General features: G+C 37.9%; 1 protein-coding gene across 2 annotated transcripts in view; it reads left to right on the top strand.

Annotated features, from left to right (window-relative positions):
* The first annotated feature begins 1,226 nt into the window (after positions 1-1,226).
* Positions 1,227-20,606, top strand: part of LOC121728792 (tyrosine-protein kinase Btk29A) — a 36,390-nt gene continuing 17,010 nt past the window's right edge. Inside the window, exons 1-5 of one of the 2 annotated variants that reach the window (XM_042117077.1) lie at positions 1,227-1,400; positions 1,602-1,759; positions 13,314-13,442; positions 14,838-14,931; positions 17,270-17,449. In XM_042117077.1, the coding sequence (XP_041973011.1) occupies positions 1,610-1,759; positions 13,314-13,442; positions 14,838-14,931; positions 17,270-17,449 (553 nt within the window). In that variant the 5' untranslated portion in view covers positions 1,227-1,400; positions 1,602-1,609. Of the gene's footprint in view, positions 1,401-1,601; positions 1,760-9,845; positions 9,878-13,313; positions 13,443-14,837; positions 14,932-17,269; positions 17,450-20,606 lie in introns of those variants that run through there. The other variant, XM_042117080.1, reaches the window with a different exon arrangement.

Below are 20,606 nucleotides of genomic sequence, written 5' to 3'. Positions count from 1 at the left end.
AAAAGTGGCAACATCGTAGTGTCATTTCTTTGTAGGGTTCCGTACCCAAAGGGTAAAAACGGAACCCTATTACTGAGACTTCGATTTCTGTCCGTCTGTCTCCAGGCTGTAACTCAAGAACGGTAATAGCTAGAGAGTTAAAATTTTCACAGACTATGTATTTCTGTTGCCGCTATAACAACAAATACTAAAAACAAAATAAATTAAATATTTAAGGGGGGGTCCGATACAACAAACATAATTTTTCAAACATTTTTTGCTCGGTAACAATGATGACAACAAGTAGGCACTTGAAATTTTCACAAAGGCCATAATTATAATATGTGTTATTTAATAATTATTAATAATATTTAAATAAAATAAAAATTTATTTTTAATCCCATACAAAAACACAATTTTGGCTGATTTTTGCTCTATAACGGTACGGAACCCTTCGTACGCAAGTCCGACTCGCACTTGACCGATTATTTCTTAGATTGATTTGAAAGGGATGACACTACGATGTTGCCACTTTTTTTAATTTCTTCACTTCCTTGACAGAGACAGACTATGACATATACAAAGGTTATAATAGGTAGGTACTTAACATAGATTAGATTGTTTCTTGTAATGTCGTAAATTAAACACACAATATAACTACATCATAATTATTTCAAATTTTCTTAACTACATAATATATATAAGTCATAATATTTACAACGTGTTTTTAAACTGTATTTAATATAAAGTATCAAAATATTTCATAGTGACTGGATACAGTGTGGCCATAAGAGGCCACACCGAAAACAAGGGGCGACTCTATTAATGACTTTTTTGACGGGCTATACACTCTCGCGTTTTTCACTACTAGTCGCGCCGCTAGACAGTGCAGTTCCAGAAAAATAACAATAATAAACGTCATTATCAGTCATTATCTGTGAGAAATAAAATTAAATATGATTATAGATCTTTGGATTACAATGATATCTTTTGATGCATAGAGAAAAATAATGGTCCATCTTCTCTGAGTTCATAACTGCAATTGAACTAAGCGAGAATGTACATGATCGCACTCGGGCAAGGGGCTCTCGCACGAGACTCTCGCCCGAGAGCTCTCGGCGAGAGTGTACAGCCGACATAATATATACTGTAGGTTTATGAATGTAATACTCAGTAGTCTGTGCCAATATCTGATCTTTATTCTTATGCTCTGTGCATAAAGAAAAAAAATGGCAGGCAAATGGCAACAGAGGCAACTCGGCAAAATAAGGAGTTGAATATAAATTTTAGCACTAATTAGCTGAAAAAGCGATAATAACAAATTAAATTACTCATTTTATATATGTAAATTGTATAGATTCTTACTCGTTTGTGACATAAAAAATAAATTGTTTGTACAGTTTTTGTGCGATGACTATCAGGTACATTTAATACAATAATTTTATTTATAATATTATTACTTACTGCTGTGAGAATGTTTAGAAAATATTACCAAATAAATATTGTATTTTGTATCCAATATATTTTTGTATGTTTCATAAAAAAGTACAATGTTTTTGTAGATAAACAATAACATAAACATGTATGTTTGCTTGGCTACTTCTATAATTTCTACAATTTAGATTTTAGGATGGCTAGTGCTGATGAAGATGAGGTGATACGTGAAGCTTTTATGGTGAAGCGGTCTCAAAACAAGAAAATTTTCACTCCAGTAAATTATAAGGAGCGTTGGGTTGTGCTGACTAAAAAAGCTCTAATTTACTATGAAACAGATGGAAATGTAAGTAAATGTTTAAAATAATGCATAATATATTTATAGGGCAAAAAATCTTTAAAGGTCTCTTTTACTATTTTAAAATATTTTTTTTAAAAGGCTAAACAAAATATGGGGTAAGAATATTTCATTATTAATTACTAGACATCGGATTATATGCATGACCAAAGTGCCGAAATATGCATGCAAGTATGTACGATAACTACCTACCTTGCCTACTAGAAAGATATTGTACCTATCGGGTGTATTGCATTCTTTAAATGGGGATGGAGCCACATATTTGAAGTGTTTTGATCTATCGTACCTCTGTTTTGTGGCCTTGGTGTGTGTCTATGTAGTTTGGAGACTATGAGGGCATAAAACTACCGAAATATGCACTATCAATGAAAAATTGCCAAAATATGCACTATCGCCTAAAAAGTGCCATTATATGCATTTGCATAATATGCAAGTATGCAAATGCATATAATCCAATGCCTATTAATTACCTATTATGTCAGCCATATAATAATTTGACCATATTCTATTTATTAATTATTGTTTCATCAAAGTCAATTACATCATGTTTTTAATTAAAAATAGTTGTACTAATCTTAAACTATTTTTTATATAAATGCTGTCAAGGATTTCCAGTAAATCCGCTGCATAAATAAGGTATGTGGTTCATTTTAGGTTAGTAATTAATGTAGGAGCTCTTGTGTGTTATTGTAAATTGACTATGTATCAACAAATAAAAAACTTGCAAATACTATGCAATACTATACAATTTATTTAATTTATTTATTTAAAAAAACTTTATGCACATAAAAAGTACAAAGGTGGGCTTAAGCCCACTTAGGCCTTAAGGCCTAATGGCATTATCTACCAGCCAACCTTTGGGCGATACAGGAACAAAATTGTGTAGGTCAAGTTACTAAACAGGGAAAAAAAAAGAAAAACTTATACATACTCAACTTATTAAATAAATATTGCATATTATAACTATATTTTTTTTATTTATTTATAGCCTTTATTTCAGAATAGTTATCTAAGTTTAACAATTTCTGATTGCCATTTGGCAAAGGCCTCCTCTAGCCTCTTCCATTCTCGTCTGTCTCTGGCCACTCTAACTCCAAGTTACTCCAGCAATTGGTTTAAAATCATCAGCCCACCTTTTTCTCTATCTACCTTTACTCCTTTTTCCATGTCTAGGGTACCATGAAGTAATTCTTTCACTCCATTTTCCTACTCCTCGGACGGTGTGGCCAGCCCATCTCCATTTTAACTGTCTGACCTTAACAGTAACATCTTGCACTTTGGTAGTTTTTCTTATAGCATTGTTTCTTATTTTATCCAATTTCTTAATGCCTAACATACTGCGTTCCATTGAGCGTTGGCATGTCGCCAGAGCAGCGATATGTTTGTTGGTTAGAGACCATGTTTGGCTTACATATATGAAAACTGGCAGTATGCAGGTATTGAACAGTTTACTTTTTAGTTTTATGTGGATATCTTTATTTTTCATCACTTCCTTTAGGCTCCAATAGCTTTTCCATGCTTTTGTAGTCCTTCTTTCCATTTCTTTAGCTATTGTCTCATATGGTGATATTATTTGACTGAGGTATATATAGTCTTCCACATATTCAACTACATTATTTCCCACTGTTATTATATTTTCTGGTCCATTTGTCATTGCTTTTGTTTTTTCCGAGTTGAGCTTAAGTCCCACCTCTTCACTTTCTTTAGCCAGTTTATTGATCATTGTATTCAGTTCTTCTGGGGATGATGCAAACAGTACAATGTCGTCAGCAAATCTAAGGTGAGTGAGCTTTGATCCGATTATATTCAATCCGTAACCCTCCCAGGACAGGTTCCTGAATACTTTCTCAAGTACAGCGGAGAACATTTTTGGCGACAGTGGATCCTCCCAAATTTTCTGATGGATAAGGGAGTCAAAGGCTTTACTGAAGTCGATGAATGCAAGGTAGTAAGTTAAATTATATTCGCTATATTTTTCTATTACTTGTCTTACTACATATATGTGATCAAGTACGGAATATCCACTACGAAATCTTGCCTGCTCTTCTGGTTGGTTCTCATCTAACTGCTTCTCTATTCTGGACAGGATGATCTTAGCAAATACTTTATAAATATTTGATGACAAGCTAATCGGTCTATAGTTATTTATTTGATTTTTGTCACCTTTTTTATGTAGTAGTATAATTGTACTTTTTGACCACTGTGTAGGCGTAGTCTCTTTGATGACTATGTCGTTGAATAGATCTGTGAGAGGTGCTTTTATAAGATTTAGTGAACCTTTTAGAAGTTCATTGGTAATTTTATCGTCGCCTGCTGCTTTGTTGTTTTTTGGGTTCGAATAGCTTTTTCTACCTCATTTTCCAGGATCGGAGGAACTGTATTACCAGTGTCTGTATTTGTTATTTCCAAGTCCGGGTAAGCACTGTCATTGTCATAGAGGTTCTTATAGAAGTCTGTTGCTATTTTTATTAGATTTTTTCTGTTTGACTCTAATTTACCACGTTTAGTTTTTAGATTTGGTATCCATGTTGTGTTATCTCTTAATTCTTTAATGGCATTTTTAACCCCTCCTGATTTCTTTATATAGTATTTTATTAGTTCGTAGATCCTTTCTGTGTTTTTTAATGCTTTTGTTTATTTCTTTACTAATTTGTGCAATTTCTTTTTTGTTTTCTTTTTGGTTTTTTAATAGCAATTTTCTTTTTATAAGAAGCTCTCTAGCTACAGGTCCTATTTTGTCTTTAATTATATGTTCGTTGGTGGCGTCTTTACCAGTGTCAAGTAGCATGTTTTCTAATTTGTTGTATTTTTGTTGTATATTTTCTGAATCAATGATTTTGGTAAGCGCTGGAGCGTGTTTAGCGAGGACTTCTTCAGGAATTTGTAGCAATGTAGGCTGGCTTTTTATTTGGCTATAGAATCTACGTGGAGTCTTTGGAATATTACCGTATAGCTTGGCTCTCAACATTCGGTGGTTTGTATTGAAATTAAATTGGTTGATTGTGTTTACGTCTTTGAATGTTCTTGGCTTATTTGAGAGAATAAAGTCTATTTCATTTTTTACATTAGCGTCAGGTTAGATCCAAGTCCATTTTATGCTTTCTCGTTTTTTAAAGAATGTGTTCATTACTAATAGATTATTCTGGAGGACAAAGTTGAGTAATCTCTGGCCATTATCGTTTCCGATTGTATGGGTTTCCTTGTTGTTATGTTTGCCTATCTGGCCATTGAAATCTCCTATGACGATTATATTTTTATGGTCTACGTTTTCCAGGGTTGTACTTAGGAGTTCATAAAAATCGTCTTTCTGGTCGTCGTTTGCTACGTTTGTGGGTGCATAAACTTGTACGATAGACCACGGCTCGTTCAGATTGATGTTGAGTACTGCGATTCTTTCAGAAATTCCTATAAATTTCTCGGTGTTATTTTTTAGATCTTCTCTTATAAGAAATCCCACTCCGTATAAGCATTGTGTCTCACCTTTGTAATATAGAATATATTTCGAATAGTCCATAATTTCCTCGCCTTGTCTTCGTACTTCGCTAAGGCTTAAAATATGCCAATTGATAGTTTCTAAGGCCTGTTCAAGTTCTATGAGGTGTACTTAATGTTCTTGTATTTAGAGTGCCAATAAATATACTATCATTTTTCTGTTTTGGGCTAGAGGGTTGTGGTCTACTACTCCCGCGATGATTACTATTTTTTAATTGGATCTTACTTCCGGTTTTCTTAATATTGGTGTTTTTTTGGGTCTCCGTTTGATGGGCCAGGTTTAATAAGGAAACAGTTGGAAGCGACATAACTACCAAAAAGTGTGGCCGGCGCCATATTGCCAAGAACTAAACATGGCGGTCTATAGTGATGGGACACTCGGTTGATATTTGTCGAGGATATCTATAAGTAAGATGTTATAAGTGAGCTGTTAAGGTTAAAATCTTTTAAATAAATGATCAGATTCTTCACCTTATATTTTTTAAATTCTTTAATTTCTCGGGCAGCCCGTATGTTGGAAGGTTTGATAGCATCGCTTTATGCCAAACCCGATCAAAGGCCTTCGCAATGTCCAAACTAACAGCCAATGCCTCTCCCTTCGACTCAAATGCTTGAGCCCAACGATGAGTCAGGTATGCCAAGAAATCACCAGCCGAGCGACCCTTACGGAACCCGTATTGTTTGTCGCTTAGCAATCCCTGGCCGTCCAAGCATCGAAGAAGCTGGCTAATGATAATGGATTCCATTATCTTCGAGAAGAGAGAGGTTATAGCGATTGGTCTGTAGTTGGAAGGATTTGAGCGGTCACCTTTTTTGGGGATCGGGTGCACCAAGGCTGTCTTCCAGGAAGCCGGGACGATGCCATTGGAATAGGAGAGCCGAAAAAGACGCGTCAAGACCGGAGCCAACTCTGGAGCACACTTTTTCAACACAATAGGCGGGATTCCGTCAGGCCCACTCGACTTTTGGATATCAAGGGAACAGAGGGCTTTTCGCACTGAGCGCTGATGAAACCGAATATCCGACATGATGCTCGTGCATCGCGGTATGGTCGGCGGTTTCTGCCCCCCGTCATCCAGGGTCGAGTTTGACGCAAAGAGCTTGCCCAGAAGATCGGCTTTGTCCTTTGCGTCCTGGGCCAACGATCCATTTCCTACGTGTAGGGATGCTAGGGTTGGCTTGCAGAAATTTCCTTCAATAGCTTTGGCCAGTGACCAGAATGCACGGGTTCCCAAGGGGAGGCACTCAAGTCTCTTGCCAATTCTATTGACGTGCTGTTGCTTTGCCCGAGTAATCTCTTTCTTGAGGGACCTAGAGGCAAGGTTGTACTCCTTTTTATATGTGCTGGTATTTAAATCCCGTGCAGACACTGCGTTGGCCCAGGATTGGTAAGCCTCCTGCTTCCGGCGAGAAGCTTTTTTGGGGGATGAACCAAACCAGGGACGAAATCTGCCGCCAGTTGGAGTGCCAACTGGCGGCAGATTTCGTCCCTGGTCTACAGAGGTCGGAACGAAAAGTTCCATCCCCTGCATTACCACATCGGTAACAGAGTTGGCAGCGTTGTCGGAATCATCCGGCGAGAAGCACACGTGCCCCCAAGGATAGGATGCAAAAAACGACCGCATCCCATCCCAGTCTGCTGACTTGTAGTGCCACACACGACGGTATTTAACAGCGCGCTGTCTTAACATCGTCGTAAGTGGCTCCTAACAAGGCAATGATCCGATGAACCAAGTGGTGCGGTTACGGATATTTGGAAGCCGTCAGGATTTGAAGTCAGTAGGAGGTCCAACAAGGAAGGACCATCCACATCTGGGATTCGCGTAGGCGTAGTAACCAGTTGTGTCAAGTCGTTCGCAAGGGCAAAGTTGCAGACAGATCTCCCCGCATTATCAGTTTTACTGGAATTGAGCCAGTCGGCGTGGTGGGCATTAAAGTCGCCAAGTATTATGATCTCTGCGGATGGGATCTGCTGCTGCACAAAATCTAAAGCAGCTTGCAGGTGCTCCAAGAGTCGGTCCGTCTCGGGGTCACCACTATGGGACCTATATAGGCATGCATAGACGCGAGGGTGGTCGTCGCAATCTATGCGGAGCCATAAGTTTGATAGGTCCATGACCTCAAGATTGCTGATACGAGGGCTGCTATTTATGTATCCGGAATTAAAAAAAGAAACAAACATATATCATTTAATATGGTTTTATTGCTTTTCAAAATATTCGCCGCGATGATCGACACACTTTTGCATACGCTGGAACCAATTTTCATAGCACTTTTTCCATTCTGATTGAGGTATCTCCAAAACGTGCATTTTGAACGCATCAACAGCCTCTTCGCGGCTCGAAAAACGTTGACCACGTAATTTGTTCTTCGCGTATGGAAATAAAAAGAAATCGTTAGGTGCCAAATCAGGGCTGTACGGCGGATGACCAGTCAATTCGATCTTTTGACCCTCCAAAAACTGAGTTGTTTCAGCTGAGGTGTGACAGCTAGCATTGTCGTGATGTAATATGATTCTGCGTTGTCGGTTGTCCTTTCTTATTTCTTCAAAGACTTCTGGTAAACAAATGGTCGTATACCATTCAGAATTAACCGTTTTACGATTCTCTAATGGCACTGTAGCCACATGTCCATTAATTCCAAAAAAACAGGCGACCATTTGCTTCAAAGTACTTTTTGCACGAGTAACTTTTGTTGGTTTCGGCTCATCTTGGAACACCCACACCGTTGACTGTTGTTTAGTTTCGGGGTCATATGCATAGATCCAAGATTCATCACCTGTGTAGATATTATAAACGGCTTTTGACGTACCACGGTTGTATTTTTTTATCATTTTTTTGCACCAATCGACACGAGCCCGTTTTTGATCGATTGTCAAGTTGTGCGGAATCCAACGCGAACATATTTTTTTTACAGCCAAATGTTCGTGTAATATCTTATGTATGCTCGTCATACTTATGCCTAAGGACGCCTCTATCTCGCGATATGTAACATGACGATCACGCATTATTAGTTCCCGCACAGCATCTATATTTTGTGGGACAACAGCTGTTTTTGGGCGACCTTCTTTATTTTCATCCGTGAGCATAGACCGCCCACGATTAAACTCACTGTACCAGTAATAAACAGTGGTTTTTGATGGTGCTTCATCTCCAAAAGTTGCGGTGAGTTGAATAAAGCACTGTTGTTGATTTAGCCCACGCCGAAAATCGTAGTAAATCATTGCACGAAAATGTTCACGCAATTTTCAAAATGACGCCACAATGGAAAAATAATTGACAGTCACATGAAACAAAATGTATTCTTCAACCAAAGAGTTCTATTTTCAAATGTTGTAATTACTTTTTAAATATTGTTCTTGTAAGTGGCCAGTTCCGGATACATAAATAGCAGCCCTCGTATTATATTTTGATAATAGTTATATTTTGGTGATTTCTATTCATACTTCTCAGAAACATGTTATTGTTGCATTAGTCCGTTTTTTGCTGCGGCTGTTACTTCGATATCGTAAAGTCTGTAAAGGAAAAAGCAGTAAAATGTTGCTGGAACTTGGAAGAGATCTCTTAAAGAGATAAGTACGCCAGCCGATGCATTATTATAACATATTTTAAATGTATCTTTGTAACTTTGTGTATAAAGAATAAATAATAATAATCATAAAAATAATGTACTGTCAGAGAAGTTGATTCCTATGCAAATCGGGGACCTAAGTAGTCTGGTCGCGTTACGTCAAACCCAGCTGACAGATCACAATTAACATTGAATTGACATATTCGACCAAATAACGTTGGTCTGTCAATTGCATAATATGAATCAACTTCCTCGATGGTACATATGTAAATTACAGTAGTGGATTTTTTCATACATAAAATGACGCTGCTATAATATTATTATAACAAAATATAAGGAATGGCAACCCTTCGCGACCCTAATTGAACTTGACCGCCTTCCTGACGAGTGAAGTGCTTTTTACTTTGAACTCTTACCGTAGAAGGTCAAGAACAATCAAGAAAATCGTGATAATATAAATAACCTAATTTTAAAATACAGTTTTTTTAAGCAACCACGAAAGAAGGATTCTGCCCTTTGAAGAAAAAGAAAGAAGGCCCAAAGGGTCTTTGTACTTCTTCACATTTGGCAATATTGGAGGACCATGATTGCCACTATGATCTCTAGGAAAGCTCTAGGAGACTGGAGAATCTATTCTCTACACGTCCGGAATCGCTTGTATTGGCCCATCTTGAGCCAATGTCCTCCACATTGGCTCAAGAGTCATGACCGGCGTAATATAGACAGGCGCCGGTATTGTATCGGAGAAGCCGTTCCATTTTTAATTCTCTATCGCAAATCATCGTGGCGCAACAGAATTTTGCATCTAAAAAAGCAAAATAACTTCTCTAAAATTAGTAATTCATTGAATGTAGGCAATATTAATAGTGTTGTGAAACTATTAGCGCGTTTTGCGTTTCGTATACCGGTGCAAAAGCATATTCCCGGTTGATGTTGAGGGGTGGAGGCACGCATGCGCGACTTGGGCGTGTCTGCCCTCGGATACGCACCCGGCAGCAGTCTGGGACCGCGACCGTGCCTCTCACCGTCCTCCGCTTCCGATCGGTAATTTTTTTAATTATTTAGCGACAATTCAATTTATCACATAAGCATCCACCTTTGAAACCTTCCTGCGTTCGCTTCGTGTATTACCTACGCGGCTTGTTAATTGATACGTTGTAAATCAACCACCTACGCAGAATCTTTGGTAGCTCCACCGAAAATGGTCTCCAACTTTTGTGATTCATTAAACTGTCGTGATTTTATTGTGTTAATTTTGTAATTTTGCGTTTTAGAAGGCGGCATAAATAAATTGTTTATAAATATATAGCTTTTGTCCAAAAAATTCCTACTCGCGTGATAGTTAATCGACAAGATAATCTTAGGAAAATCCTTTTTTATGCCAAGTCTCGATAGTTACTATATTCTTTGAGCTTCTATTTTGTGAAATACTTTTTTGCTACTTATTTTAGCCGCAAAATAAATATGTTTAAACTTAATTAATAATAATTAATTATTACTTATTAGTTTACATATAGAATCAAAAGTAATGTTCCAGTTACGTAGATGCTTACTTTAAATAATTCTAAACTGTAGGAGAATCTTATACCTTTAAACGATTAATTCTTGTATAAAATTGAAATCTCGGAATCGGCTCCAACGATTTTCATGAAATTTAGTAGGGGTTTCGTATTATCATTTATAGAAAATGTCATTTAATTCGTGTTTTATCGAATACCGAGCAAAGCTCGGTCAAATAGCTAGTAGTAATTAAATAGAATAGAAAACTGAGTTAAATAAGTTTAATGCAGAAGCTTTAAGTCAGAATTTGATTTCTAAAATATCCCGATTAAAGTGTTACCAATTGTCACGCCGTTAATGTAAATAAAAAAGCCCAGCAATAACTAAGTTTCGACCCTCCGGAGTGACACCCTCCGTGTAAAATATGCACAGTCATGTGTCGCTAACAGTCCCCACGAGCAACCTTAATAGAGCGCCCTCAGAGGTGCACTTACTGCTTGCTTTGTAAAGCTTTTGATGCCTAAATAAAGTGTGAGGTTTCCAGCAATTTCCTTTGCGCATGATTAAACGTTTTTTAAAGAAACCGGTGTAGAAGTTAATAACTACCTAACCACAAAATAAATAAAATCGATATGCGAAAAATTTTGCTTTAAAAGCGCTGCACATTTAATTTTATTTATTACGAGCCTTTAATTAGAGCCATAAAAGCAATGAAAACGCTCGAAAAGCCAGTGTTAAATGCAAGTTAATTTTCATTTGGTGCGGCTTTCACAAGCAGAGTGAGCCGATAACGAGATTACCGGTTGTTGAAAATGGAGTGCCGCCTATACTTCCCGCTGTAAAAGAGCCTTTCATTCATGTTTGAACTATCTTCATTTTTCATGCTATAAGCTGCCTTCTTAAAATTTCGATTTAGGTCATTATTTTCACTCTTTTGGCACCCCAGTAGTCCTAGCACGGCCATCAGTAGCAATGCGAAAGTATGGACAAACTGTGGAGATAAACTTAAGGTAGCGTTCCGATCTTTTTTCGTTCCCAACAATCTATATATTAATACGCAAGCGAAAAACTTTGTATCCCTTTGGACGAAAAATGCGGAAACGTAGGTGAATGAAATTTTTCACAGTTATAGCTTATATGGTGAAGGAGTGCATCGAGCTAATATTATTTTGAAATTATGCTTTTATCATACAATTTTTTAACAAATAAAACATTACATACACTACATAACGCACACTCAAGAAGATGACAGATTTTTGAGTGACAAACCTATACATACGAATTATTCTCTTTTATTTATGGTTGAAGTCTGTTGACAAGAAGTTGACAAATTGAAAATGGATTATAGTTTTTTTTTATTGAATCTGGCCGTGTAAGCATTGTCTCTAGTATCTAAATACTAGAGACAATGCTTACACGGCCAGTCTGAGATCAGCTGAGTCCTAAAGACAAGAGTTGAAAAAATATATGATAAAGTTAATATTTTTTTACAAAATATAGGTTGTAGTCCTAATGTCGTTGAAACTAAGCTCGAATTTCGACCATTGGGCGATCTCTAGTTCAATTAAAATGCCACTTTATGACAGACTCTAGTCCTAAAAATTCAAATAATATCCTGACATATACTATAGTCTGTCATAAAGTGGCATTTGATTTTATTTTTTTTCGATTGCGATTGGACGCGGTAAAGATCGGAACGGCACCTTTAGTTTATGTCCACAGTTTGTCTATACTTTCGCATTTCTACTGATGGCCGTGCTAGGGCTACGGGACTGGAAAATATCCTCTCTTGCATTTATTATACTACTGCTGAAACTAGTTCAAATATCTACTATTTGTAGAGCAAAATAACTAATAAATATTTTTGGTAATTTAAGGAGCCTCAGAAGTTATATTTTCCTTTAATCACGACTGGAAAAAAAATATTACTGTTTCGACCGCGCATCGTCTAAAGAACATTTTGTGCGACGTATTTAAAAATTCATAATACAGGAGAGGCAGACGAGCCGTTGTGAAAGTTTTACCTGGAAAAGTGTTATTAGGGCGACCTACATACATTTCAGTATAGGACATTTTTTCCTTTCGGAACTGGTTTTCTGTTTTAATGAAACTTTACATATTATTTTTCCTCCTTTTTATCGTGATAGCTTTGCTCTCGTTAGCAAGTCCTTTGTTAAAGGCTCAAGCCATTTAAATACTTAGAGGCAAAAATGTCTGAAACCGTATACCGTAACCTAATATTTGACTCGCAAAAAAGTGGAAAAAGGAGTATGAGTACATTTCACATTCATTAAGAAGATATTCAATAGAATATTTCCTAATTATCAATTTAAATTTATTCCTAATAATAATCTGACTTCCTAAGTTGAGTCCCTCAGAAGGAGTTGTTTGAGTTAACAGCTGAGTTGAATCTATGTCAACATAAGCTAGGTTAGATAAGCCCTGTGACGATTTGTCTAAACTCTCGGCGTGAAAGAGCGCTTGCGCAGTGTTTCGCCGAGTGAGTGAGTTTACCGGAGGCCCAATCCCCTACCCTATTCCCTCACCTACCCTCCCCTATTCCCTTCCCTTCCCTACCCTCCCCTATTGCCCTATTCCCTCTTAAAAGGCCGGCAACGCACCTGTAGCTCTTCTGATGTTGCGAGTGTCCATGGGCGACGGAAGTTGCTTTCCATCAGGTGACCCGTTTGCTCGTTTGCCCCCTTATTTCATAAAAAAAAAAAAACTAACCGTATAAAATATTTGAAAGTGGTAATGTAGCCTGGGTACGTTCCCTTAAATAAGAGTTTGCTTCTTCAAGTCTCTAGCACTCCATTTATCACAACGTTACAAGCTTACCAGCTCTAACATTACTGCATATAATTACATGGTTAATGTTTCTGTTACAAAGATGTTATGTGTGATCTGTGATGTGAGTTTGATACAGAACTACTACTAACTGTTGTATAATAGTGCTAACGAAATCAATTCTTTTATACAGAAGAGAAAAGAACGCGGAAGGATACCCACGAACGCCATACATACTGTGGAGCAGGCTCAAGGGGAATTGACGAAACAGGTAGCTGACATCGACAACGACAAGAGCCGCGCCTACAGGTACCCCTTCCAGGTAAACCGCAATCTATGACACATCGCTCGGGATCGAGAATGCTTGTCGTTTATTTTTACTAGCCGGTCGCGGGCCGCGGTACCCATGTCGATGTCGGTCAGTGGTAATAATTAATACCACAATATATTATACTTATACAAGTTATACACAATCAATCAGCATTAAGAGCTCACCTGACTCTAAAAATCAAACATCGTCCTTCTCTCTTTACATTCACGCCCGTCTTTCATATGCCAGGTGAAAAAGGACGGCGCGGAATCATCGCCGAGTTAGTTTTACTTGAATAAAAGACGAACTATAATGATTATGAAAAAAGTGTTTTGAGCAAATTTAGCTTTTATCAATACCTTTTTAGATATTAAAAAATATTACTTAAAGAAAAGACAGCAAACTTTGAAGATCCAAGCAAAAATGTGTCTAAAACAAGGTTTTTTGTAAAAAAGAAACTATCGAGCATTTTTTGAGTAATCGTGTTTTCGTCTTGAGCATTTAATCTTTATGAACTGAAGTTACTTGTGTCAAAAAATCTGTTTTCTAGACCTTACAGATTTTGAGATCTAGGTTAAAGTATGTAGTCAAGTTAGGGTCATATGGGCTCTTAAAACCGCCAAACCAAGTTTGAAGAAATACTTTGAGTTTTAGGAAAGACATTGTCTATGTTAGAACTTTAGCTATAGTGTCTGTCTTTACGCCAAAACCGTTGAAATTATTTTAAAGAAAGGTATAGTTCTGAGTCCTGGAAAAGAATGGATAGCAGCTTTAAGGATAGATTATATTATAGCTTCAAATGAACGCTTCCGGCGCGATTAACTAATTTCCGTGTAATAAATTTGCGGGCAACAACTAGTAATAAAACATTATGGCTAACAACAAACAAGTACTAAAACGTAGATCCAATTAAATAGAATTAAAGTTAGATCCCAACTTTTTTGTTTAAACGAACTTTTAATGAAAGGAAAACACATAACGTAATCCAATTAGCAAGTAACTCAAACAAAATATGTCAGTTGCACATACAACTTGATTATTAACCAAAATTCACAAAAAAAAACTGACCGTTTTGATAGAGCCACTGATACTCTAAAGGCAAGGGTGGGATGACATATTATACCACCAAAACGAGCCTCGACTTGGCAAATGACAATGCACCCGTAAAGCACAAAATGGTATAAAAAACTAAATTTCCTATCGCTATAATTCATCATCGCGTCGTTCTCGCATCTCGTCTCGTCTCCTTTCAGGGCGCTGAGCCACAGACGAACCTAATGATCTCAAATTCCATAATAAAAATTTGACGTATACAAAATTACTGGACAAAGATAAACCTCCTTCTGATAAAGTGGCATGTAAACGTACAAAAGTAAAGGCACTTGATTCATACATAATGTTGTACAGGTGGGGTACACGGAACAGAACACAGACTACACATTGTACCTCTCGGCCCGGGAGCAGAGCGAAAGACTGACCTGGATAAACGACATCCGGACCGGTGAGTACAATACGCTGAGTCGAGAGAATGGGGGAAAGGCAATATGCGAATGACTCATCAGTTTCTTCGTATTTCTACATGTTGACATTTATAAGGCCGCTGACATGCATTATGTAACATACAATTCTTTTAAACGCAGAAGCTTTTACAAGTTACAAAGAAATCTTACACAAGTATATAAATAATAATATGACGACCTCTGTGGCTCAGTAGTCAGTGGTAAGCGCGTTGGTAGCTCAAGCCGGGGGTCGCGGGTTCGTATCCCGCCGACGGAACAAAAAGTTTTCAATGTTCCTGGGTCTGGATGTGTATTAAATATGTGTATGATATAATAAAAATCCTAAATATATGTATAGTATAAAAGTATTAAATATATTTCCGTTGTCTGGTACCTGTAACACAAGTCCTTTAGGTACTTAGCACGGGACCAGACTGACGCGGTGTGAAGCGTCCATAGATATTATTATTATTATTATATACCTAGTCAAGTGCCTACCTGTTAGACCCAGATCCCAGAGCGATAAGACAACTTACTATCACAATATGGATGCAACCTTAGGTTCTCAGTAGTTCCTTATGTACTTAGAATACCTTCGAATTAGTGATGCTCTACATGGAGCTATACTCACTCTCACTAACTCACTCATAGTGTGTAAAAATGTATGTCTGTCTGTAACCTCTTCACGCCCTAACCACGTAACCGATTTTGCTGAAATTTGGTACAGAAACAAACAGACGGACAAGCTGCAATATCTTTGTTATCGGGTCCCGTTTTTACCCTTTGGGTAAGGAAACAGAGGAAAATTGTCCATCTTTGTTATTATACTATGCAGTATGCTGACACGGACAAAGTCGCGGGCAACAGCTAGTAGAAAATAAATTCTTGCAATATCGTATTGTTTTCTAAGGTATTATATTAATTTATAAAATAAAAATAATGCCTTTGAAAAAAATATAGCAACAAAGTTACTTTTAAAACGTCTGACAATAGTTTTGGTCATTGAAAAGTGTCTTGCACCACATGATACTAGTTAAGAACAATAATATACAAATTATATATAAATATTAGCCATTTGAAAATAAGTAAAGTAAGACTCATTTTTAGTCCACTTTGGTTCCTGGTACCTGACCAGGACCACTTAGAGCTACACAAATTCGCAGGTATTCTAAGTACACGAGGCACTACTAATAACCTATGGTTTCATCCATCAGAGAGTAAGTTATGTCTTATCCTTCTGGGATCCAGGTCTATAAAGAATTGTCACGAGTATGAAATAATGAAGATTTCTAATTCGTGATATCTGACAGCTGTTTGACACAACAAAGGCTGTGGCGCTGGCTCTACCGCGGCCTTACAACGGCAAAGCATTGGTATAGATTTCTCCACTTCCGTCATTAGGTGACTGAGGTGAATTTCTGCTCCTACCCCTTTTTACGTCAAGGTTTACACATGCAACTCGCTGTGGTCAGAGAGATGGTAAATAAACGCAGCCTTATCCACAAGAACTCGGTGGTAGGTACTACGATATCAAATGACTCGTGATAACACTGATAACCCTTTTTTACCGCCAGGAACTGCTTTTTGCATCCTCGGCAGCTAGGGAATGCAAATCTCGCGAGATTGGGGTTCAAGCGACATCCCGCGAGTTTATGAATACAATACCGCGAGATCTCGCCAATTTCGAGATCTCGCGAGATTAGCAGTTTGGTGGGTTTTTTGCAAATAATCACAATATTTGAATAAATTATGAAAAAAAGTAATAAATATTATAAGTATGAAAAGATTAATTTTATGCATCAAACGTTGTTTGATGTATCTGTCTATAATTTTTAAGTAGTAAACTTTGATATACGCATCTACTATCTATCAAATAACAAATGAAAGAAACAGCCAGTCTTCTCTTCTAATGCGCTTTTATAATTTTGGACGTGGCGTCATACAACATAGGATAACGTGACGTCCATAATTATATAAGCGCACTATCAAACACAAATCTTTTAGTAATAAAATAGTTATTTTATAACTAACAAACAAAAGTCACAGTGCACAGTTGCTTAGGCCAGCTCCTCTATGTTTTGACTCCGTGATCGCAACTGCGTCCAAGTCAGTCCGCGCTTCAAATAAGACGTTTTTATGCTCAAGTGCAATCTCGTTAAACTCACGAGATCTCGCCTTTTTTTCGTCCGAGATCAATCTCGCTAAAAAAGGGCGAGATCTCGCGAGAACGAGATTGCATTCCCTATCGGCAGCGTTAGGACAGGTCCATGGGAATAAGTGGGCCTTCACTAACGCTGTATGTATCACCAGGCGAACATCTTAGAACTAAATTTTTTACAGTGTGCATATCGAACCCTCGCCGCGCACGCTACCACCCGGGTGTGTGGTCGCGCCGCTGGGCGTGCTGCGACGCCGAGCGCCGCGCGGCGCCGGGCTGCGCGCTCGCTGCCGTCTGGCCGCTACCCGAGCCCGACCTCGAGCTTATACTGCGGGAGCAAGCTCCCAACAACAACGTCTTGGGTGAGTACAATTGGGAAAAACTGGTTTCAGCCGCACATTCATGTGACGTATTCTGGTCGGCCGCGCCGCCGCTGGCTGCGACAGTTGAGGAAAGGATTAAGGCTAAGTAGATAAAAATCGATTATGCCTTGATCACAACTACCGAGCAGACAAGACAGTGCAAACAGACTACTTCATTGGCAGTGCTTTCTGCCAATCAAGTTGTCTGATTGCACCGTCTCGCCAATGACTCGCCACTCTACTCGGTAGATAGTAGGTGTAATCAAGGCCTTAGGTACCTATATTGTACTGTAACTGAACTTTAATTTTAACACAATAAGTAATACCAGCATTTTTCATCAACTTAATGCTACTTCCAAGTTCCAAGTGACCTGTAGGTAAGTTCAAACGTTCAGGACAATTTTGTGCTATCTTTTCTTTAGCATGAAGTTTTCAAATAAAGATTCAGGTTAATATGTTTGTTATTTAACAAAATAGCCGTTTATAATATTATTTTAATGTAATTATTTGGAATAATCATGATAAGCCCGTAATGCGGATACGTTCTGTGTCGTGCACACGGGGCAGCTTCCGTCTAGTCAGACTTATCTATCCATCCATATTGTAATTAATGAAAATAATAAAATGGTTGCAGTGACGGTGGCCGGTTTCACTGAAACCAGGCCAGCTATACATTATTTTTAATACTTATAGCGATGAAGTATTTGCATTTTGCGCAGTCTTCTTTCACACTCGTAACATATATATATTATTGTGTCGGACAAACCGATACCACCGGCACGTGGCAGGGGATCAGCCGCAGGACCAACTTTTTAAATGTCTAGTTTTCATACCAAGACAACGTATTTATAACGTTTTCGGGGTCAGCTAGTATTTTTGAATATTGTTTCAAACAATAGGTTTCAAGCCTTTGTTTGTTTCCGGCGCTTCCGATTTAGGCTTTGACACATTTAATCGGAAGTCGAAAGTCGGCTCAAAGTATTTGTCGTGACAAGGTCGATCGGTGCTCATGTAAGATGCTGAGTCGATTACAATTTGGGCTTTGTTTACTAAGGTTGGGTTGCACCAGAGGCGTGGTTAAAGTTATGGTCAAAGTTATGGTTATAGTTAAGGCTAATTTAACTTTAACCTTAACTTTGACCACAGAATTTGACAGAGGACGTTGCTGGTCCGACAAAGCTTTATAAGAATGTGGGCGGGGGCGCTGCTGGTAAATTAGAACTGTCAAAAATGGCGTTTTTGTATGATGACAGCTTTAGTTCCTTTTTTCGCCACGTGCATTTATAGCCTTGTCGAGCTCTATGGTTATGGTTAAATATGGCGTCTTGATGGCGTCCATTTTTAACTTTAACCAAAGATTTGACATTTTTAATTGTAGTTATAGTCAAGTTAGTAAGTTAGTGCAACCCACCTTTAATAAATAAAATAGTAAATAATATTATGTAAATATCTGTAGATTAATGTCCATATCAGTGGCACGCGGCGTGGCGCTGCGATAGATTTGTTTTATGCCGGGAAACTGTGGGTGACAGACACGTTATAAATAGTGACGCAAACGACGCATTACCGATTATACACGCGTCGTCAAAACGGATCGCTCGCCATATCAGACTATACCGTTACGATAGTAATTATGTTTGTTGAGTTAGAGAAAATTTGGACAAGTTTTTAGAGTTGGATTTTCTTGGGTTTTTGGAAAATAATGTTCTTAGTCGAAGGCCAAGTTTACTTTCAAGATTTTATTACAAACATTTTTAATGAAATAAGGGGGCAAACGAGCAAACGGGTCACCTGATGGAAAGCAACTTCCGTCGCCCATGGAAACTCGGAGCATCAGAAGAGCTGCAGGTGCATTGCCGGCCTTTTAAGAGGGAATAGGTAAACTCACTCACTCGGCGAAACACAGCCGGTTTTCTGTGAGAACGTGGTATTTGTCCGGTCGACCAGGCCCATTCGTGCCTAAGCATGGCTCTCCCACGTATATAAACATCGAGGCTGATGTAGAAAATCCTTCTAGAATATGCTCCGAATAGTCAGTGGAGAAGGATTTTCACTAGGTTGTTTCTGAGTCACGTGGGTCGGGGGTCCACCCCATACATCTCGGGTGATCCATTACCCCAGTCTGCCGGCTGTGTCATTACTTAGTCTCGGCTGACGCATGTCCCAATTTTTTGTCTCGCAGCTACTTACTTACTTTCATTTTTGAAAGTGAATGTACTTTTTCGAACAGTTCCTTTGTGTCGTCTTTCCATGTCAATTGTTTTAGAATAAGTCTCTTGTGTACAATAAATGTTAAATAAATAAAAATAAATGCTTACTATTCAGATTTCAGATTTATAACTCATAAGTTTAATTAATCCAAAAGTATTATGTTCACTAATTAAAATAACTAGAATCGCCCAACGTAATGGAGTCGAAAAGACAACCTGCTGAGCTGAGTTAATTTTACAAATGAATGAAATCTTAATTAAAATAATAATTAGTAATATTCTTACTATTTTTCTTTATTATTTTTCCATAAAGCTTAACAAAAAGCATGTTATAAGTTGTTTAATGTTAGAAACGCCGTATATCTGTCTCTATCTAGCAAGGTGCAGTTAGTTTTGCGCGAAAGAGACAGCGGACTGAGCTCCTACGGCAAATGTAGGCCGTGTATGACCATCTCCTCTTACTGGTTTGTAAGTCGTTGTTCACCATGACACTATAAAAATATCTGCCTCTATATTTGAGCCTCTTGTGTATGTAATAAATTATGACTGATCAATATATTGTGCGTTTATATCTTTAACATCACCACTACACTTATAATTTGGAGCTCAATCTTAATGTATTGCGATACCACTACTAATAGTTACTGAAGGATCCAACTTTTCAACTATTTTGTTTTTTTAAACCTATTCCGTAGGAAATCTGGAGTTTACTCTAGTGAGTCCTCCTCCTCTTTAAGGTCCTTAAATATCAAAATATTTACTCCGTGCTTTTGCTACGTTGCCGAGCTCCTTGTCTGCTTTTAAAATGATTTGACAGGCAATGGCAGACAGACAGACAGACAGACATATTTTGATTACAGTAAGCGCGGTGTAAATAATTTTATAAATTAATAAGGCTTTATAATTGTTAGAGAAGAGGCATTACATAGCTTCAGTCCATTGCATAT

This window comes from Aricia agestis, chromosome 7 (genome assembly GCF_905147365.1).
Source record: "Aricia agestis chromosome 7, ilAriAges1.1, whole genome shotgun sequence".
In the NCBI taxonomy this organism is placed as follows: Eukaryota; Metazoa; Arthropoda; class Insecta; order Lepidoptera; family Lycaenidae; genus Aricia; species Aricia agestis.
This window is presented reverse-complemented; position numbering and strand designations above follow the sequence as displayed.